This window comes from Bubalus bubalis, chromosome 20 (assembly GCF_019923935.1).
Source record: "Bubalus bubalis isolate 160015118507 breed Murrah chromosome 20, NDDB_SH_1, whole genome shotgun sequence".
Lineage (NCBI taxonomy): Eukaryota > Metazoa > Chordata > Mammalia > Artiodactyla > Bovidae > Bubalus > Bubalus bubalis.
Genome location: NC_059176.1, coordinates 28,894,165 through 28,916,820, shown reverse-complemented (window position 1 = coordinate 28,916,820; position 22,656 = coordinate 28,894,165). Strand labels below are relative to the sequence as shown.

The window sequence follows — 22,656 nt, the reverse complement described above, 5'->3', positions numbered from 1 at the left end:
ATGAGAATCTCTGGGGTGGGGCCCAGGCTTTAGTACTTTTTAAAGCTCCCCAGGTGATTGCATTGTGCAGCCCAGTTAGGAATCCTCTGCTCTACAGGGAGTTAGTCTAAACTTTGAATATCAAATACTCTTAAAAAGCTGGATTAAACCAGGCATCCTGGGAGTACAAAACCTTGAGATATTACTCAGTTGAATATAAAACTATAATTTTAACACTTTGTCTTTTTAAGTCAAATGTACACAGATTTGACTTTCCCTCTTCTTCAGATGTTTCCACAGCAGAAACAATTACCTCTTAAGTTCAGATCTTTTTTTCCCCTCAGTATACTTAAGGTAAGCATGAGGTACAAACTAACTGAGAATAAGAAATTTCATCCCCTTTCCCCCACCCTCCGTGGCTGGCCTTTCAAAATAGAAAAATAAAGACTTCTCTTAAATGTTTCAAAACAAAATAATTAAGATGTATCTTTGGGTAAATAACCCATGAAACCCAATGAGGTATTTCCTTTATTTTGTAGTAGTCACAGACTCAGGATCAGTCACGAAAATAGTTGCATAGTTCTGACTCTGCCAAATGGCTCAGTGACATTACATCAGAGGAGGGCTGCGCCCTGTGGGAGTTCTGAATAGCATGCACCTATCAGCCACGTGCGTACTGCCTACTGAACTGTGGAGTGGTAGCCTTTTTCCAAGATGTGAACTCTTCCTAAATAGATAAAACAGCATCATAACAATTTGCCCAGCCTAATTGGAGGAGGTTATCCAAACCTGACTGAGGATGCTCAACAAACAAGATAAAGACAGCTTTAATTGTCTTAAAATTCCTCCCAAGGAAAGTATCAGTGGCAGTGGCTAGACAGCTGGGTTTCTAAGAAAAGCGTAGCTCTTTCTACCATGAGAGGGATTAAATCTTTAAGGCAGCCTCTTTTTCTCCAAAAGGCATTTAGATAGTAAAGGGGAATGAAATGAACTCTCCCTCACCCCTCACCTGGTTCAATACTGACTCACTTTAGATGGAAAGGACAGCTGTAAAACCACTACAGCCCTTGGCTTTCAGGTGGTTGGTGGTATGTTTGTTTCCGAGGTGTCAGAATACTATTCAGCAATAAAAAGGAAGGAAATAGGCATACATGCTATACATGAATGAAACTCAAAAACATTCTGCTTAGTAAAAGAAGCCACGTATTGTATCATTCCATTTATATGAAACACCAATAAAAGACAATCTTTAGAGACAGGAAGTAGGTTGGTGTTGCCTAGGGCTGAGGGTGGGAGAGAGGATTGGTGGCCAACAGTCTGAAGGGGCCCTTTTGGGGGTGCTGGGAGTGGTCGTATAACTCTGTATGTAAACTTATTAAAAATGGTGGGAATTACTGAAAAGGGATGGATTTTATGATACAAAAATTACTGGTTATTCTTTAAACCTAAATAAAGTCCTATTCTTTGGATTAAAAAAAAAAAAAAAAACTTAAACGAAACCGTGCCACCTCTCCTGGATCTGGGAGTGGGTTCCCCAGGGGTCATGCAAGTCATCTGTCCGTCACTTATACTCCCCGTGAATTCTACTTTCTCCCGTTTCCTCACGTAAAAAGTCAGCAGGGTGAGAGAAATACAGGGTGTTAAGCACGTTCCCAAATCTTAAATGTATGCAACCACAGCAGACACCAGGTCTGGGAATTTGAAAGGCAGTCAGACACAAACGCTGCCTATTCTGGAAAAGAAGAAAAAGCAAATGTGATGCAGAGTCCGGGCTCCACGGGACAGTAGATGGAGCCGCGGAAGAAAAACCGACTCCGGCAGAAGCCAAGTCGGGAAACCAACTCGGGAGGCTGGATCCCTAAGATCCGAAAGATAACCAGTCCGTGGACGGGGTTCCTCACGAATACGGGGCACGCGTGATCACACCCAGGTTGGCCTGACTTTAGAAGTACACCGTAGGAACAAAGTAGGAACTTTGCTGCCACCGGGAGCACGAAGTTGGGAAGTTTGTTTCCGAGGCCGCGTGTGTACCTGGCTCTCCTGGGGCCCAAGGCCTCCGCGTTCGCGGCGCCGCCGCTCCCGCCGCGGGGACGGTGCGTGGGGACCACTCCTCCCCAGGCCCGAGAGAAAGGCCGGCTCCCTCGAGCCCTGGTGGGGTCGCCACACGTCGCGCAACCTCCCTGCCGGAGCGCGGTGCCGCCGCCGTCTCACACGCGTTCCGAAGGGCCTGACGCCTGCTCCCACGAGGTCCCCGGGCCTCCCCCCTGCTCCCACGAGGTCCCCGGGCCTCCCCGCCCACCCCCGGGGATGGACGCGGCGTCCAGGTGGCCGAGCCCCGCGCCGCGGGGGTGGCGCCTTGGCGCTGCTTCACCCCGGGGCGGGGCAGGGAAGAGGCGGGGGTGCGGGCGGAGCTGGATGGCCGCCACCCGGCCCCCGGGGACCCGCTCGCACCCGCTCCCCGCGCGCCCCCCGCACAGTGCTCATGCGCGCGGCGCAGCCTTTATAGCCGCGCGGGAGCCGCGCTTTCCGCACTCGGGCGCAGCCGGGCGGATCCGACTCAGGTGCAGAGCCCCCGGCGTCCGGGGTGGGCTAGAGGGTCCCTGCCGCCAGCCAGTTCTCTCTCCACTCTGTCCCTCGCAGCGTGTCTGTCTGTCTTCACAGCGCACGCTCCTCCTGGTCCGGGGTTGCACCTCGATTCTGCGTTTGGCTCGGTTTGCAGCCCGAGCGTCGCCTCCAGCTAGAGAACGGGGCACGAGCTCCCGGACAGCGGCCTCTCCGGGCTCCCCCTTTCCTTGGCCGCCCCTGGGTTTCCGAGGAGTGGGGTGGGAGGCGGGGAAGGGGGGGATCCCGCAGGCGCGGGCGGGCGCGGTGGGGGTGGGGACGCAGGGGTCTCTGTAGCATTCTCCGTCTCTCCCAGGTCCGAGTAGCCCCTCTTCCACCAACCATGTGGGCATCCTGGATCCCGGTTCTCTGTCTCGGTGGGTACGCGCGCCTCTCCCCGCCCCTTTCCCCTCGCACCGGGCGAGGTGGAAGCTGGAGTCAGCCCTCGCGCTGTCCTCTCTCCGCAGGTGTCTGTCTGCTGCTGCCGCCGGAGCCGGTAGGCAGCGAGGGAGCCGGTGAGTTGTGGGTCCCGGCTCGCTGAGCAGGGCTTCGTCCCGGTGGTGGGAGGGGCTGCGGGCCGGCTTGTGGAATCGCGCTCAGATGGAGCCGCTGGGCCAAGGCCGGGTACCGGAGTGAGGGCGCGAGGGCTGGCACTGCTGCGTGGCTCACCCCGTTCATACCCACAGACTGTCTACTCCAGCTTCCCCGTTTGTCCCTTGCGAAGGAGCTCCTGGGGTCCGACCGGGACAGTCTTCCCAAGGTGCGGAGAAGGAAGCCTCCCACATTCCCCTCCCCCCAGCAAGCCGAGCAGACTGTCAAGGCTAAGGAAACACTAGTCCCGGGTGTTCCGCAGCGTTTGGGATCAGGGAGAAGCCTTCAGACTGTCAGAGGAGACAGAGACAGAGAGAGACACACGTCGTTGTCCCATCTCGTTTGACCCTCTTTTTGTGCTTCTAGGAATGACCCCCTATAAAAGCATCTATGGGCTCATTTCACATTCGAGAGAATCTAAAAATAGTTTGTTCCCCATCTAGTAGTCTGAGTAAGGGTGTGTGGTTCGGTGTATTTTATACAATGTAAAAAGCAGACTCTCTTTTCAAAATCTATCCTTTATTTTCCTTGAAAGGAGAAATGAAGGTAAGTATTGCAGAGGACTGTATTCAGCGCCCCCTGACACACACACACACATACACACACACACACACACACACACACACACACACACACACACTCTCACTCACTCACTCCTCACTCACTCACTCAGAGCTGGCAGCTAAAGGCTGAGCCTCTCTGGTGCGTCCGAAGCTGGGAGGTAGGATTGAGGCTGTTTGGTAACAGGCATGAAGCACGTAGTATGAGGCTGCTGGTTTGGGTAAGGATTTTAACTGGCCCAGCAATCTAGAGTGTTTCAGAGCATTCATAGTCAGCATTGTACTTTTCCTGGAGTCCTGCCTTCCCTTCCATGGATGTATACAGTCCAGGGTACAGCTTGGCACAGAGAGTTCTTAGAAGAGGCTCCTTGTTAGAGATAGGATCCTCAGTTGGGCAGTATGACCAGATAGTAATGCTATCTTGGGGGAAAAAAAAAAAACCACATTTTTTTAAATTATTAACATCTGTTTCAAAAAGGTTTGGATAACCACAATTTCCAGTGTTTGGAAAATAGTATTTAATAACAATATTTAATAATTCACTTTAATATTCACAGCAGATTGATGAATTAATATGTTTATTAAGGTATCTTGTTACATGTGGCCAAGGGCTTGTCTCTAACATCTTTTGTAGTAGTAATTGTGATTATTCATCAGGTTGATCATGTAAAACCTCAGTGTTAGCGCAGGCAGATTCTGTACTGTCTGAGCAGCCAGGGAAGCCCTCAGTATTAATGCAGGCAGATTCTGTGCTGTCTGAGCTGCTGGGGAAGCCCTCAGTATGTGCTTTCTAAAACTGCATTCACTGCCTGATCTCTCTCCCTGCACAGATCTGGAGCAGAAATTAGCTGGTTCAATTCAGATAAAAATGCTCTGTTCTGAAGGGGACTAACCTCTCTGTTTCCTGCCCTGCAGGAGAGGTAGAATTTTCCTTGAGCTGTGTGACCTTGGGCAAATTAACCTCATGGCTTTATTTATTTCAGCTAAAATGAATGGTTGAGCTAAATGGTATTCTTTAAAGTGAAGCATCTTTTGACTGATTTGCTTAAATTAAAATATAATTTTAATGCACAGCACTTGATGAAAACTGACATAAATGGCCCTCCGAAGTAAAGGATGACTTCAATTTGTGTGTGTCATGAAAATGTTCCTCAGAGGTTCAACCCAGATTTAATATCTTCACCTCAGGCAACTGTGTACACAATTATAATCAGAGTTGAGATTCTAGAATGAATTAATAAATGGCCAATGACTAACAGTATTTTCTAGTTCTCATATATTTCCAAACTAATAAGAACTGAGAAAATTCTCCCATTAGACTTTATAGTGACTGAGGACTAGATTAATTGGAAAACTTATTTTTGGCTTGCTAAAATCTGGAATGGTAGAAATCGTACCTAAGTCAATATTCTTAACAAAATTGTATAAATTAGGAAAGTAAAAATTTAATCTCACATCCTAGTTCCCCCACCACTACTCACCTAAAAGTCCTAAGAATGGTTATTACATTCTCTCCTTTCTCTTCAGTTCCCATTGCTATCACATGCTCTACCAGAGGCCTGGACATCAGGAAAGAAAAAGCAGATGTCCTCTGCCCGGGCGGCTGCCCTCTGGAGGAGTTCTCCGTGTTTGGGCACATAGTGTACGCGTCTGTGTCAAGCATATGTGGCGCCGCTGTCCACAGGTAAGCCTGGATACACCAAGGGGAGAGGAGAACAAGTGTGATTATTTCCTTTCCCTCACTAGCCATCTGGACACCCCCTCCCACCTCGTCTTTCTTTTGGTACCAATCTTGGCCATAGAAGATGGATACATTTTTAAGAATTTCCTGGATCTCCTTGAATCACCAACTACATAAGGGAAGCTTTCTGAATAAAGGCAAATTGCTTTTTTTTTTTTGATAGCTTGCTTCCTGTGATTCTAAAACACTAGGGCTTCCCTGGTGGCTTAGATGGTCAAGAATCTGCCTCCTGTTATTCTAAAACACTAGGGCTTCCCTGGTGGCTCAGATGGTAAAGAATCTCCCTCCAATGCAGGAAATCTGGGTTCAGTCCTTGGGTTGGGAAGATCCCCATGGAGGAGGAAATGGCAACCCACTCCAGTATTCTTGCCTGGAGAATCCCATTGACAGAGGAGCCTGGTGGGCTACAGTTCATGGGGTCACAGAGTTGGACACGCCTGAGCGGCTAAGCACAGGAAAGATTCCTAACTATGTACTCGGAGTTTTTACTATACAGCAGTCATTATTTTAACTTCCAAGACAATGGTACAGCTCTACAAGGTAGGTACAATTTTACCCCATTTTACAGATGAGGAAATTGGACTCAGAGAGTTGTCAAGTATCTAGCCCAAGGTTAGTTACCATTGTTAGCAAGTGCCAGAGCTGGGACTGAAAACCCAGGTCTGCCTCCAGAGCCCATATTCATCACCACTCTGCTATCCTGCAAGAGAATGGCCAGGATGACACTTCTTTTCAATGAAGTCCAAGGACAGGTAGTTAAGTATTTTGGAAAACTAAGAAAATCATTTGACACTCTTAACTCTGATCCTCTGAGCTGTATGTAGGAACAGGATACTGCAAGTGTGTCCTTACTAATACTAAAGAAGTTTAACAGCATAAAACCATTTCCTTGGGCAGATTTTGTACCTCTGCACGTTTTTAAAAAGGTTGACAGTTTTTGAAAAGGTTGATGGCTTCCCTGCTGAACTGTTTTCTTGATTAGTCAGAGCAATAGATGCAACATAGCAGTATAAAGTCAGTCCAGTGCCCCTGCAAAAGTGTGGATAGAATCTCAGCTGCTATTCTTGTGTTGCAGGGGGGTAATTGGCCACTCAGGGGGACCTGTGAGAATCTATAGCCTGCCAGGTCGGGAAAACTATTCCTCAGTAGTTGCCAATGGCATCCAGTCTCAGACGCTTTCCAGATGGTCTGCTTCTTTCACAGTGACAAGTAGGTACAATTAAATTGTTCTTACTTTTGCATGAATATTTTCTCCCTAAACCCCAAACACATTTTCTGCTTTTCTCAGCTCAAACTCTTTGACTCTGATGGAAAAACTTGTGATCAAGCCTGGAGAGTCAACTATGGGTTAAGGTCAGGGGATATGATGGGTCAGGGACACACTCAAACCAAACTTGGGCTAATGGAGGGAGAAATCATCTTGCTGCCAGAAGATGGCAATAGAAACTTGAATCGCCTGCAGTCAGGATGCCCTGACATTTAACAAATAACCCTAAAAAAAGAATGAGTGTGAATTCATTTTATGAATACCTCTTAAAAATATGATACAGTAGATTCATTTTGGTTCTTTGAAACTAGATGCAGCAACTACTCCTGCAATTGCACCACTCTATTACATTTATCATCCTATAGAACTCTAAATTATTCATTATTCTTTGATGGTAAAGAAGGAAGAGGGAAAACATAGTCTTCTTTTTATTTTAACAGAAGGCAAAAGTGGTACCCAGGAAGCCACAGGACAAGCAGTGTCCACAGCACATCCAGCAACAGGTATGAAATACAGAACCTGTCTCCTAGTTGCCTGACACAGCATTGGGAAGTTATAAATAAGTGTTATTGATAGACACTCTCCTTCTTTTTAAAATACTGATATTAAATAAACACAAAGCAAGTGTCTTTACTGGTATATTGAGTAGGGAAACTTTCAGTATTAAATTTCAAATTCCTTATCCTTTGTTTTCATTGGTAAACTCTGGTACCAAATGTTCTCTTGAAGTCCTACTGTTTCTCCCTGATTTGATAAACTGGTCTAAGTATCTTGAACTTCTTGTTCCATTTGTCATATAAAAAATAAATGAGTGCATGTCTATCTTAAAAATAGCCAGGGATCATCCTTTCAAAGACTGGCAATTTAAAGTCAAAGAAACTAAGAACATTAAAATCTAACTCTGAGTTTCCAATCCTGCCTCAATTGTGGGTTTGGGATATCAAAGTCATGGATTGGGGGCACATTAAATATGTAGGTCTACAGTCCTGACTTCTTTTTGGAGGCATTACTTCCCTATTCCAGAAAATCATGAGGAAATTGATTTAAAAAAAAAAATTTTTTTTCAAGAATGCCACTCCTTATCATGAGCTTTTTCCATGTGGGTTTCTTTCTGTGGAACTGTCTTCCTGTTGATAATGCCAAGTACTTCTTTTGTTTTAGGTAAACGACTAAAGAAAACACCAGAGAAGAAAACTGGCAATAAGGGTAAGAATCTGGATATCCATTTGGGAATATAACATTTTTTCTCTCTCCTTTCTTCTTCTTGAAACTGCTAATGGAAAGATTTGTTTGGGTGTTCACAGACTGTAAAGCAGACATTGCATTTCTGATCGATGGAAGTTTTAATATTGGGCAACGCCGATTTAATCTACAGAAGAATTTTGTTGGGAAAGTGGCTCTAATGTTGGGAATTGGAACCGAAGGACCACACGTGGGCCTTGTTCAAGCCAGGTACCACCCTTGAGAAAATGGAAGGAGACTTGAATGATGTCTTGAATGACAACAAATGATCCTTTTAGCGGGTACATTCATTTCAGTTTGGTATAAACATACTGAGTTGCAGACAGTCTGGATTCTCAAACTGTAGAGTCAGAATCTAAGACTGCCTGAGCAGACTGGTAAGTGCTTCCTCTTTTGGAATAAAAGGATTTCGAGAATTACATGCTACCATTTGAGGACCAGAAGGCAGGCTCAAGTCTTATTGCTTATATAGATTACCTCTGCACATCTACTTTGCTCAGTTCCTAGTTTCTCTGAAGGAGGAAGTTGTGATGTTTATTTCTCTTCCCTATCCTGTTGCTACTCTTTTTAGCTCTTTCCGTATTCCACTGATTGGCAATCTGAAGCTTAATCTTTTATTTTATAATACTATATACTGATGTCTTTTAGGATTATAATATGCTTATTAGAGAAAGCTTGAACAACATGTAAAACACACAAAAAACAAATTTCCTAAATATACCCCTCAGAGATAATCAATATAAAATGTTGTATTTCCTTTCAATATTTTAAGAAAATATTTGTTTATACTTATGTGCATTTCTTTTTCAAAAGTTCAGATTATAAACCTGATTTTTTATCCTTCAGTATTTTGAACATCTCATATCACAAATATTCTTCGAAAAATGAGTATGTTCCTTAGCATGATTTATTTAACCATTCTATTGTTTTTTCACACTTGCCCTGTGCTGAACATCCTGTGTCATCTTTGTGCCATCTCTGATGGTTCATTAGGCTAGAGTCCCAGAAGTGAAATTGGGTCAAAGGGTTGTGACATTTTTAAGGCAGTTAAATTATTTTCTAAAAAGTTGATTCAGTTTAAACTACTCTCACCAGTGTGTAAGGGTGTCAGTAGTAGTATTATGAATATTTATATTTCATTTGTTATTTTTTACAATTGGTTCTTAATTTAGATAGAATTTTTTTTAACTTTTGGTGTTTTTTTGGCCACGATACGTGGCATGTGGGATCTTAGTTCCTCAACCAGTGATTGAACCTACAGCCCCTGAAGTGGAAGCTGAGAGTCTTAATTGCTGGATCAACAGGGGAGTCCCCTAGATAGAATTCTTTCGTGTGAGAATCTTTACCTTTGTTGTTTTTAATACATAATTTAACCACTGTCCCCCCCAAAAATTGAGCTTCTTATTCTATTCAATATCAATTTATAACTTTAGACAAATGTTTCTTTGATATGTATGCTAATTCTAACATCTTTTCTACAATGCTTGGATTATAGTAGCTTTAGTGTACATTTTAACATCTCATAGGGCAAATTCCCCTCAATGTTTTCTTCTAATTTTTTTCTTTGCTGTTTTTATCCAATTGGTTTTTCAAGATGAAAGTCTACACTACTTTGTAGACTCATACAAAGACTGCTGCTGCTGCTGCTGCTAAGTCGCTTCAGTCGTGTCCGACTCCTCTCTAAACTTTCTGCCTTATAATTTTTCTATTTTACGAAGAACATTAAATACAGAAACTATGTCAAGTTTAAGTAGAATAAACGAATGTCTCATTAAGGATGCACAAATAAGACTAAACCACATAAATAATTTGGATAGTGGCAAAATGACCATAAAAATGAAAAAGTTATTGATTCATGACATCTGATTTTGTGACCCAACATTGTAATACCAGGTATGCAGAAATCATGCCACCAGAAATGCAGGAATACAATGAGTGCAAGACTTGTCCTTCAAAAATCTTGATTTAATGGCAATTGATAATGCTAAGATCTTAAAATATTGCACTGATGAAATTTTGACATCTCTAAAAACTAAACACAATAAATTATGCTGTTTTTACTCAACATGGGTTCTAATGAACAGAGTGGTTATAAAAGCTGAAATTTATGCTATGTAAATAGTAAAATTTACTATTAAATCTAAAAAATCTCAAATCTGTTAAAATATATGTAATTCTAAGATTGGCAAATGTCAATATCATCTAAGAAAAATTCATTATAACACTTTATAATTTGCTTATAAGTTACCTCATTTTAAAAATGTTGGCCTCAGTGTCACTGAAATTGCCTTGTCTGATCAGAAAACTGGGTTAATAGACCCAGACTGTTCAGAGCTTCCAAGGTCCCTCCCTGAAGCAGACTTAGCCTCACACCCACCTGTGATTCAATTATCTGGTGCCCAACTCTGCAGATTTTCATTGAGCTCAGTGCCCTGAGCCACTTGGTTCAGGTGCTTCATATAGTTGAGGAGTCAGGCAAACCTGAATTTTAAATGTGGTGTGTTTTTTGGGGTGGGGTGGGGGGGTTAAGTTACCTAAATGTTTTGCACCTCCATTTTTTCATTTATTAATTGGGACAATAATTCCTACCTTGTAGAGTTATGATGAAGTGAGATTAGACTTGTAGCAGGTATTTAGCATATTACTCAGAATACAATAAACCCTCAAGGTAGCAATTGTTTTTGTTACATTTCTGAAAGAACCCTAAAACTTCAAGTAAAATGCCATACCTTAGTTGCCTGTATGCTGTGGAATTAAGAAACTTAGGCATTGTCCAATGTAAGAACTTAAAAAAAGGTACATAATGTTCCTTGTCTTTCCAATTCTCTCTGGATAACTTTTCTTTTCTTTTTTTTAACCTAGTGAACATCCTAAAATAGAATTTTACTTGAAAAACTTTACATCAGCCAAAGATGTTTTGTTTGCTATAAAGGAAGTAGGTTTCAGAGGGGGTAATTCCAATACAGGTAAGTACACTTTGGTATCTGGGAAGTGACACAGAGGTGGTTATAAATGATCAGATACATAAGACAGTGTTATGCTATTTTATATAAGCAGATGTGAACCTCTTCCCCCTGGAATTGGTCTTGTTTAGGTCTGCACTTGATCATCTATTTAATTTTTAATGGAAAAGGTACCAAAGGGTTTACTGATATTGCTCATTAGAAAAACAAAAACATGACATCATGACTTATAATCCTCATATTAGATAGGGCAGATGTCACATTAGAGAAGTACCTGTTTAGAATGTTTAAAAGAAATGAAGATCAACAGACTCATCTAATGAACACAGATGTGACAGGAAGAACGAGAAAAGAACTCTGGACCTTCTGAGGGGAGATTTCCTGTTCTGAGTCTGTAATGGTACTAATCAGTCACTAAGGGGCTAGATGGAGAGAAGTGGGAATCAGTTCTGTGTTTCTGACTGGTGATTGATGTAAAGAAAGGAAATAGGCTTCTGGGAGGTGATGGGGGATGTGTGGGTTGTGAAGACAAAAAAATAGGGCTGATGGATAATTAAACTTTCCCATCTGATGCATCTGTTAAAGAAGTGAACTCCATGTAAGTTAAATTCTTAAACTTCCAAGCATGAAGTTGGTACAGGGACACAGAAATGTCATTTGAGCAGTGGTGCTGTTCCAGTTTGCTTCTTTTTCAAACCTAGGAAAAGCCTTGAAGCATACTGCCCAGAAATTCTTCACCGCGGACACTGGAGCAAGGAAAGGGATTCCCAAAGTGGTGGTGGTGTTTATTGATGGCTGGCCTTCTGACGACATTGAGGAAGCAGGCATTGTGGCCAGAGAGTTTGGCGTCAATGTATTTATAGTTTCTGTGGCTAAGCCTATCCCTGAGGAACTGGGAATGGTTCAGGATGTTGCATTTGTTGACAAGGTAAAGAGTTGAGAGATGTCTTCTAATATAGTAGTGCCTCAGTTTTGGACCTCACGGGGTAGTGCTGACTGGCTCAGATCTGGATTAACTTTGAACACTCAAGATTTTAACATTTTCAGAATTTTAAAGAAACAACTTGTAATTCCTTTGGATATCTTTTATGTCTCTCTCCCATCAGGCTGTCTGTCGGAATAACGGCTTCTTCTCTTACCACATGCCCAATTGGTTTGGCACCACAAAATACGTAAAGCCTCTGGTACAGAAGCTCTGCACTCACGAGCAAATGATGTGCAGCAAGACCTGTTATAACTCAGTGAACATTGCCTTTCTAATCGATGGCTCCAGTAGTGTTGGAGAAAGTAATTTCCGCCTCATGCTTGAATTTGTTTCCAACATAGCTAAGACTTTTGAAATCTCAGACATTGGTGCCAAGATAGCAGTGGTACAGTTCACCTATGATCAGCGCACAGAGTTCAGTTTCACTGACTATAGCACCAAAGAGAATGTCCTAGCTGTTATCAGAAACATCCGCTACATGAGTGGTGGGACAGCTACTGGCGATGCCATTTCCTTTACTGTTAGAAATGTGTTTAGTCCCGTGAGAGACAGCCCCAACAAGAACTTCCTGGTAATAGTCACAGATGGGCAGTCCTATGACGATGTGCGAGGGCCTGCTGCTGCTGCACATGATGCAGGTAAGGTCCATGTCCTTTGTATGGGAAGGGAACTGGGAGGGCTTCAGTCAAATTTAGGGGTAAATATAGGCTTAAATATTTGGTGTACTGAACATCTACAGGATGGCAGTCACTGGTCTCGAGTTTTACCCAGTATTAACTGATTGTTGTCAGAGCAGCCCTACTAAATCTCATTCTATAGAAAAGGAAACATACACCAGTCTCACCTAGTAAGTGGTGAGGCCAATATTAAAACCCAGGCAGAGTATTAAAACCCCAAGGGACTGGGTGGTTAAGGCTCTGTGCTTCCACTAGGAGCACAGTTCTGATCCCTGGTTGGGGATCCCACATGTTGTGTGATGTGACCCAAAAAAAAAAAAAAAAATTTTTTGTAATCCTCTAAAAAAACCAAACCAAAACAAAAAACCCAGGCAATTACAGTTTATCATAGCTTACTACAAATCTATTTGATCATTTATCCTTTTAGTTTTCAATCTGGCATGGATTTTCTAAGATCACCAATAAAGACTAATCCTATTCTATTTAGATTTCCTTTTTATAGTCTCCCTCCCCAACCCCCCACTTTGAGATAATGAAATTCTATTATAAAAGGATATAAAAAGTTTCTTTTTCTTAACCTAACCTTAACATTACTGTTGGCAAAGACCACTAGTTCATGAAAACATTAAGCATGTGTGTTGCTGAGATCAAACAGGCCAACAAAAAGCTGAGATTCCCTTTCCTGGAATAAAAACCGAGTGATTGGGAGTCCAAAAATATTTAAAATACAAAAACGCTAACTTTGGAGGAGGGAATGAAGACTCTTACATTTTTCTATACTCCTCTGTGCTTCCTTTTCTCTACTTAATTCCTAATGACATCTCCTTCCCTGGTGGCTCAACTGGTAAAGAATCCGCCTGCAATGCCGGAGACCTCGTTTCGATCCCTGGGTTGGGAAGATCCCCTGGAGAAGGGAAAGGCTACCCACGCCAGTATTCTGGCCTGGAGAATTCAGTCCATAGGGCCACAGAGTTGGACACAACTGACCAACTTTCACTTCATTTTATACATTTATTAGCACCTCTGCCAATGCACTTGTGTACTTATACAGGTATTGATGGAAGTTTATTAAGTAGGACAGAATGGATACATGAAATTTTATATATACATTGGCTTATTTCTATACATCTGGCTTAATGTATTCAACTAACTTATGTTGAAGATCTGTTTGCTATCATACTCCTTAAAAGTATAGCTTATTCAATTTATGCTAACAGTACTGGATTTAGGCTAAATAAATTCAAATATTTCCTCCCTATATGATTAATTGAACTTAAGGAGGTTGGGCCACACTATTTTCATGAAAGTTATTGTTTAGTGATAGTGAAGTGAGAGTTAACAATAGTCAGAAAAGATGGGCTTTCAGGGCTAGGTCACAGTTGTTTTGCTTTAACTTCAATTATATACTGGCCCGGACCTAAACAATCTGAACTTGAACACAGAATGAAGAGTGACGAAAACTGAAGGGGAAAAATTTTGACTTTTTTTTGCCAGGGAGAGGGGAAGGATTAGCTGCTGCTGATAAATCAGAATTATCTCAAGTAGCTCTTACATCATCTAAACCTGCTTCATTTATATCTTAAGTATTCACAACTGTGAGTACTTTACATAACTAGGAGGAGGCTGAAGCTTTGGATAGGAGGGGAGTAGCTATTTTAGAAACTCTCAAAACTTTATGGGGATTTCACTCGGTAGATACAGATGGTAGTCTCCATTTCATAGATATTTATTTCTGGATGTTTTCATGTTAATATTTTGGCCATGTTACATGGCATGCAGGTTCCCCAACCAGGAACTGAACCTTCACCTCTTGTAGTGGAAGCGTGGTCTTTAACCACTGGACTGCCGGGGGAGTCCCTGGCTGTTTTTACCAGAAAACTTTTGCTTTGAGATTAAAGACTTTTTTTTTTTTTTTTTTAAATATTGGCCAGTTTGCTAATGTAACACATACAGAATGAAATGGGAGAAAGTTATCATTCAACAGAGGACTTAGTCATCATTCCCGATAAGAGCTTTAAAAGACTTACCTCATTTGTATGCCACATGTTCTGTGTCTTTCTTTCTTGCTGTATTATACTGGCCATGACTCCAGAATGATGAATAACTGAAGTGAGGACACCAGGTAGTCCTTTCTCATGCCAAACTCAGAGGGGAAGTTTTCACCATTTCACTAAATACGTTTGTTCTTATTTTTAGATTATCAAGTAAAGAAAGCTTCCTTCTCTTGCTAGCTGTGTACTGTCATGAATGGATGTTGAATTTTGTTATCAAATTATTTTTTCCTTTCAGTGATCATGTATCTGTTAAGATGGTAAATTACATTGATGGCAAAACTTCTGGTTCTGACTAAATTGATTAGCCAGTCTCATCACAATGACTATTAAAAACCTACTCAATAATTTGGTACAGGGGATTTACTTCAGGCATTTTAAGGCAGTTTCGTGTGCAACTGTGTACTTATGTGTGAAAAATATATACATGTAATTTTATGCTTCCCTTGGTTAGGAAGATCCCCTGGAGAAGGGAATGGCAACCCACTCCAGGATTCTTGCTTGGAGAACCCCCATGGACAGAGGAGCCTGGTGGCCTACAGTCCATGGGGTTGCAAAGAGTTGGACACGACTGAGCAACTCATGTTGTAATTTTATGCAACTGTAACTTGGTTTTAATTCACTTAAAAATACTTCCATTGTAGGTATCACCATCTTCTCTGTTGGTGTGGCTTGGGCACCTCTGGATGACCTGAAAGATATGGCCTCTAAACCAAAGGAGTCCCATGCTTTCTTCACAAGAGAGTTCACAGGATTAGAACCAATTGTTTCTGATGTGATAAGAGGCATCTGTAGAGATTTCTTAGAATCCCAGCAATAATGGTGACATTTTGACAACTGAAAGAAAAAGTGCAAGGGGATATAATGTATAAGTTGTATTCTAATAATACTGAAATACTACATAGCATACTAAAATCAGAGAAAACTATTATATTAAAGATGGCAAAAATGTAAGCAAATAAGCATTCATTTAAAGATACCTTCTAATTACAATTTAGGCTTGATTGTTCAGAACGCTTCATCGTCACGATCCTTAGAATCTCAGGAAAGAGACAGTGTAGATTATTAAGAGTTCTATTTTAACATGCATATTAAATGTATAAATATACAAATTCTATACAGCTCAATAAAAGAACTTGATATTTAGACCCAAAGCAACATTCCTTCTCTAATTATTACATATATAAGGAAAATGAAAGACAAATAGAAAAAATATATTTTGACCCAAGTAGATGTCTTCAAGTCAATCAACAACATAGATGTTACTTAATATCCTAAAGTTGTAATTACAGATGAAATGGAAGTGATTTAGGTTATCAAGCCTCTTTTGCAGTGTATTTTCAAAACTTATAGTAGATACCACACTGAGCAAGACAGCAGCATTTGCCTGGTATTTTTCTATTTATATCCTTAATTTTATTGTGTATTGATGTATTTGGCTTGTACTCTAAAAGTCACCAATGTATTGAAAAAAAATTAAGTTGGTAAAATTTTACTTACCACTTAGAAGCATTTAGCTTTAAAGAAAAGCACATCTTCCAAACAGCTGAACTGCAGCAAGGACTATTTAAGCAATAAAACTGCTAGTGACTTAAGGTGCCTGACTTACTATTCTACGTGTCTCTCCCTAGGGCATGATAAAATTTCTTTACTTCATGTGGAAAGACCAACTGAGTTGTTTCTTAAAATCACGTAATAAGACTTTTTTTTCAATTACTTATTGAATGCCTTCTGTTCTAGGCATTATTCATGGCCAGTACCAGGTTAAACAGCAGCAAATACTTTTGAGTACTTTGTTCAACAAAGTTGTTTTGTTATGAACAGTATTTTTACTGTTGTGAAGTTGGTTCCTAAGAACAGCGATCCAAACTCCCTTAATGTAACTATCAGTACCCCACCAAGAACTCTCCCCAGATAGACGTGCTGTCATAGCCTATCCCATCTTCTCTAAGACCCAGTTTCCTATTTCCTCTCACACATACACTGATCTTATATGAAATGGTTTACAACCACCCAAACCAGTTAACCTGGCCAAGATGTTAACTGGTTGGAATATTACTCCAATAAATCTTTTGAATTTAACAATTTTATAGTCTGTGTAAAAGGAATGAAAGGGCTATCTATCAAAGGCAGAAGTGAAATCATCTTTGACACTATATAAAAATTTGACAAAAGAGAGAATGTGAAGTCAATGACTCCCCTGACCACCACCCCCTGCCCCTTATAAGCCACAAATATGACCAATTCATGTAACAAGAACTTTCATTTAGCAACAGAAAAACAGGTTTAACATTTTTTTCCACAATAGACAACTTTCAGCTGAGAAGACCACTCTTTAAAATATTTAAACAAATCCCCATCCTCTAGTCATTAGCTCTTTTAAAAATTTTACAAGGAACAAAAGTTTTGAGGTAACCTGGGAAGCTTATATTTTGACTTGAAGAGTAAGAATAGAGCATAAATGAACACTTGAAGATACTATCAACTTTTTTGAGGTCAAAGGGTTAACAACTAAAAAGAGAATTTTTAAAACGATATAATTAAACTTTGCAGGTATGCCTAATATCAATTATGCTAGCCCATTTATAACCTTTAATATATTAAATGAGACTTTGGTATTCAGTGGATAACAGAGAATATGAAAAAAGTACATGAGTAATATGAAAATATTAAATACTGAAAAAGTTAACATGTGAAAGTCTGTATATAAAAATATTCTTAAACTTTACATATAAATCATCATTTACTAGTCAAATGAATCTACATAATTTCCCGTAAGTCACAAATGAAAGCACACAAAATGAAAATGATATTCTTTTGCATCCTTTTAGTCTCTTCCAAATGTTTAATATTGTAGAGAAAATACAACCAAAGTAGATAAGAGAAAAACATATACTGATACTGTTTTTATGCATTTCGGTTTTAACACATTCCAAAAATGGTGTTTATGCATTGCCATAACGATAACCATATTTCAGTTAAAACAGTAATCATTGCCTTGGAACAGCTGCCAGAAACAATAATAAGCTTTGGGAAACTTGCTGTTAAATTATTTTAAAAACAAAGGGGTGGCGGGAAGAGGAAAACAAAATGCATCTCTAAGTTGAATCTTCAACTGAGAAAACCAAAACCCCAGTATTTTAAGGAAAACTTTTAAAAAGTTTTAGTGTTTCACCAGCCATGACTAAAATTGCCACTTGAATTTTTATGGTAGGTGGCAAAATATCTCAAAGTATGTATAATGTATTTATTTATTTTTTTGCAGTAGGCATAGAATGCCTACCATTAGGCATATTAGAATAGAATTTGCCAAGTTTTTCTAATGTTTTCAAAGTTTTCTAATGTTACCTTCTAAGTCCATTTGTAATTCCCTTCAAAGAAAAAGGAGATTACTTTTTGAAGGAAAAGTGTGAAGATACTAATACTTAACATCACTTATGAGGATAAATTTTAATTAACGAGTAATACAGTTTATTCTCTGCTGAACTTTTCTGTGGGAAATAGGTTTGGCTGGATAGGAAAAACAACAACATTAACTGAAATTCAGACTTAATAAAGCAGTAGGATATCTTAAGGATATGATACAAAACTGTGTCTCTGCAACTTGTTTTTTTTGGGGGGGTTATTTTGAATTATCTAAACGTCAATAGATTTTTTTTTTAAATCCCCAAATGGGGTGAAATACTTTAATAAAACATTCTTAGTAGTATTAACTGTTCTAATTTTGTTGAAGATTATCAATAAACAGTACAAAATTTAAAAGAACATAAAAATGAAGGACTCACTGAGAAATCATCTCCATTACCTAGTTTAACAATGGAGAATAAAGTATTGCACTTTATTATTCAACACAAAATAATGTAGCCAACAGTAACATACAGGTACACAATTTAATATTTATTATATGCATTTTATATACATTATTTTTCAACAGCGGTACGTTTGCTATGTGGTACAATCTTAAAAATTTGCTGATTCATAGTTTGTAAAACAAAAACCTTACAAAACTCATCAAAACTCGCAAACTGATCAGAAAAGTTTTTTGGAAGACTAGAAAAAATACTTTATTGTCTTAATCATGCATTACACAAACAAAATCTTTAGTTACACCATAAAATTAAGCACATCTGAAAAAATAAAACAGGGATAACTAGTCCAAACACAGCAGATTTCTGTATCCTGATTCAACTATTTTTGTATCCTATTTGTATTTCAAATTTTACTCCAAATATTTTAAAACAAGATAGTTTTGTCTGGAATCATGGTAAACCAAGATATGTATCTAGGGGGAGTCACCTTGGTTTGTAACTTAAACTATAAAATATTCCATTTTTAGTCTATTTTAGACTATCAAAGAGTTCCAAAATAGATATACAGGTTCCTTTAGCACATTAATAAAAGGATATAAAGACCAACAAAAAGTGAAATAAATAATAGGCTATTAGCAAGATGGATAATCCTTGATAAATAAACTTGTAAATACAGTAAGATGTACAAAATATCACATAGTGATAGGATGCCAAGATTAGTTTTTTTATTTTTTTATTTTTTAAGAGTTCATTTGGAGTACTAAACCCCACCGTTTCATTTTAATACACTTAATAGTCCTTGGTTTAAGAAGACAGTTACGTGAAGATGATGGTGATTTAGCATCTTTATGGAAAGACTTAGCTGAGCTGTATTATGCAAAAGAAGGAAAGAGTGTGGTTACGCGGCAGCGGGTCAGTGAGATCTCTGTGTTTCAGGGTTGTATAATGCAGAAAAACTTCAATACAATCTTGAGCACTGTTGTGACAGGCTAAATATATAAAAAGACTTATAAAAACTAGAATTTTATCCAAACATTTTGTGCAACTAATGCTAAAATATCTTAAGTTAAATTTTCTTTCTTTTTTTTTAAAGCAAAATAAGTTTAAAAGGGAATCTGTGGCATTCAACCGATAAACAGAAGATCACTAAGAGATGAAAAAAGCTACTCTTGGAGCTCACTTCCCCCCAACAAGAGCACCACATTCCTAACCCTAAGGCAGCACACAGAGTCCAAAACAAAAGTCTTTTTATCAGATCAGACTCCACATTGGCTTAAAGATACCTAAAAGACAGACATACGCTCAGTTCATATCCAGTACAGGCCACAAATAATGGAGTCCTTTTTTTGTCCCACGAAATACAGTAATTACAATTAAATTAATGAGCCTGACGTTAAGATGTGATTTCCACCAATTTATGCCTGCCCAAATAGCCTTCACCAGGCAGATCATATGTAGTGTCATATCATTAACTTTTTTGATGGCAGTGATGCAGACCCTTTGTGTCCAAGCAAATCTGCTGTTATGGTGAGAGTTTTTGTTGATTCACACAAATACTTTGGCAAGGGCATCAGCCCCTGCACTAGCAATGTATGCTTTTGATGGATGGAAAGCAACATCATAAATTGATTCATCTAGTTTCTTCCTATGTGCTGTTATTTCCTGCACACATGTCTTGCTGTCCAAATTCCACAATCTAATAGAACAGTCATGGCCTGTAAAAGAATAAATAAAAAATGTTACTTAGTAATAATTCTATTATAAAATTTGTGGGCAGGACAGGAAGTTCAGACTTACTTCCAGACATCAAATAGATTCCATTAGGATCTACTGCTAGGCTTGTAACAGCATCCAAATGAGCTACCATAGAATGGATCATTTTACCTAAATAAAACATAACAGAGAAGATTAAGTTTTCAAATAGTTACTAACTTGGGCAATCAGAAACCATATAATACAGCATCAACATAAAACAGTCTCAGCAACAATAAACAACATATAATTTACCATTTTAAACATTTGAGAGGGTACAATTCGGTGGCTTTTAGAACTTTCATCATGATGTAGAATCATCACCATTATCTAGTTTAGAACATTTACATCTCTGCAAAAGGAAACCCTGTACCCATTACACAGTCACTCCCCATTCCTCCTCCCAAGTCCCCGTAAGCACTAGTGTCTTCTCTCTGGACTGGCGTATTCTGAATGCTTCATACAAACGAAATCGTACAATAACATGTGGCTTTTTGGGTCTGCCTTCTGTCATTTAGTTCCTCCACTACAGTAATATTCTAAAGAGAATTTTAATTCTAATGCAGAACTTTTCCAATTACTTCAAAAGACATTTGTGTAACATGAAACTGATGGTATTTGATAGTGGAAAACAATGATTATAGAGCTGCATTAAAAGTTTAAGGCCATATAAAGGGGAATTAAGAGTGAAAACAGAATCTTTCTCATTAAGAGATGCTTTATTTAAGAGACTGTTTTATACAGAGTTAATGTTAAATCACCAGAGAATACATTCCTATCTAAAGATTCTGATAGCATCATTCATCTTTTGAAATGTCAATCATTTTATATATAAGAAGCAAGAAAGGGGAGAAGGGTGGGAGTACATCAGAGAAATTACTCTGGATTTCCCCAGATAGTAACAAAAGCACTATTCTAGAAAATGTAATTTAACTTCACTGAATTCTTGGCAAGCAAACAGATTCAATACTGAGTTGAAATTTAAAAACAAGTTGTGAATATAAACTGTGTTGCATACTTTGGGGCAAGGGCATCAGCCTCTGCACTGGCAACATACACTTGTCATGGTTGAAAGGCAATTTAAGTCAATTCACTCAAGAAACAATAAAATGGCAAATACTGGTATCTTAAAAAATTTCCTTCCTTTTGGAGAATGGATACATATATACAGATGGCTGACTCCCTTTGCTGAAACTATCCCAACACTGTTAACTGGCTATTCTCCAATATAAAATAAAAAGTTAAAAAAACTTCCTCTCCTTTCATTCAGCAATGAGTCTTTATTACTCAAGTGCCTGGGCTTCTCCTAATGAGAGATGGAGGTCTTTCTCCAGAATTCTATTTACAGTCATTTGATATGCTGCTTGTCCCCTGAAACATTCCACACTGAGACATGAAACAGACCTACTTTTGTCATCTGCCATGGGGCTTCAGTCACTGACCTGAACACAAACCCACAACGTAATCAAATGTGCAAAAAGTTACTCTGAAGAATATAAAAAGTCTGCGACTTTCTGGCAATACTAAATGCTTATGAATTAAAAACAAAATTAGTCTCTCGTCATTTAGGCCACATTTGTCTGTTTTTCATCAATATTAGCAGCGTAACCATAACAATTTCTCTCTACTATCCTGAGAAACAGAAAAATCATTCAACATACTATTGTGCTAAGTTGCTTCGGCTGTGTCCAACTCTTTGCGACCCTATGGACAGCAGCCCACCAGGCTCCTCTGTCCATGGGATTCTCCAGGCAAGAATACTGGAGTGGGTTGCCATTTCCTACTCCAGGGAATCTTCCTGACCCAGGGAGCGAACCCATGTCACTTTCGTCTCCTGCATAGTCAGGCGGGTTCTTTACCCTAGCGCCACCTGGGAAATATCACAACATACTATTAGTCCAACATTATTCATCTACTGGTTCAAGACTCTATTCTTCTCAATAGTAAAAAAAAAAAAAAAAAAAATTCAGAGTATGAAGAGCTGGCCTCCAGCCCAATGACCTCAAAACATCAGGGGGATAACTATGAAGTATCATTAGCTTCCCTTAAAACATTAATTCTGTGATGGTGACTCTTAACTCACAGATCTAGTTCTGACTTCTCTTGTGAGAATGACTGTACATCTCCTATGTTTATCATGTCTTAAACCAAAGAATTCTTTCATCCCTAACTATGACATGTTAAGTCAATTTAGAGTTAACCCTCCTCTACATAGTCCTGAAGTCACTTCAAAATGTGAGTGACCCTTCAGATTGCACCAATTATAAGGAGGTGCAATTCTGAATCAAGCTGGATGTTGGGTTTCCGCTAGTGACCACAGAAGTCAAAGTTTCTGACCCTTCCTTCACCAGCATATATACGCAGCTTCTCACATTTAACCGAATTCACCTTTGTTCCACGGCTCTGCCACCATCTCTCTTCCCCTACCAAGATTCTTT

The 22,656-nt window shown here is 39.6% G+C and overlaps 2 protein-coding genes across 5 annotated transcripts in view; one reads left to right on the top strand and one right to left on the bottom strand.

Annotated features, from left to right (window-relative positions):
* The first annotated feature begins 2,467 nt into the window (after positions 1-2,467).
* On the top strand, positions 2,468-15,811 carry COCH (cochlin). Its single transcript, XM_006056614.4, has 12 exons — positions 2,468-2,540; positions 2,897-2,957; positions 3,048-3,095; positions 5,259-5,415; positions 6,548-6,681; positions 7,180-7,242; positions 7,901-7,945; positions 8,044-8,191; positions 10,844-10,947; positions 11,646-11,872; positions 12,051-12,567; positions 15,302-15,811. Exons 2-12 carry the CDS (start codon positions 2,924-2,926, stop codon positions 15,475-15,477), a joined length of 1,653 nt encoding a protein of 550 aa, XP_006056676.3. The 5' UTR covers positions 2,468-2,540; positions 2,897-2,923; the 3' UTR covers positions 15,478-15,811.
* A 2,722-nt stretch (positions 15,812-18,533) lies between these two features.
* STRN3 (striatin 3) overlaps positions 18,534-22,656 on the bottom strand; it is a 105,907-nt gene continuing 101,784 nt past the window's right edge. For all 4 annotated transcript variants that reach the window (XM_025271507.3, XM_025271508.3, XM_025271509.3 and 1 more), the window contains 2 exons: positions 20,264-20,350; positions 18,534-20,181 (listed from right to left, as the gene is read on the bottom strand). In XM_025271507.3, the coding sequence (XP_025127292.1) occupies positions 20,012-20,181; positions 20,264-20,350 (257 nt within the window). In that variant the 3' untranslated portion in view covers positions 18,534-20,011. The remainder of the gene's footprint in view (positions 20,182-20,263; positions 20,351-22,656) is intronic.

Coding starts and splice junctions, on each gene's coding strand:
- COCH (XM_006056614.4), top strand. CDS start 2,924: ATGTGGGCATCCTGGATCCCGGTTCTCTGTCTCG. Junction 11,873..12,050: donor ATGTTGCATTTGTTGACAAG/GTAAAGAGTTGA, acceptor CTCTCCCATCAG/GCTGTCTGTCGGAATAACGG. Junction 12,568..15,301: donor TGCTGCTGCACATGATGCAG/GTAAGGTCCATG, acceptor CTTCCATTGTAG/GTATCACCATCTTCTCTGTT.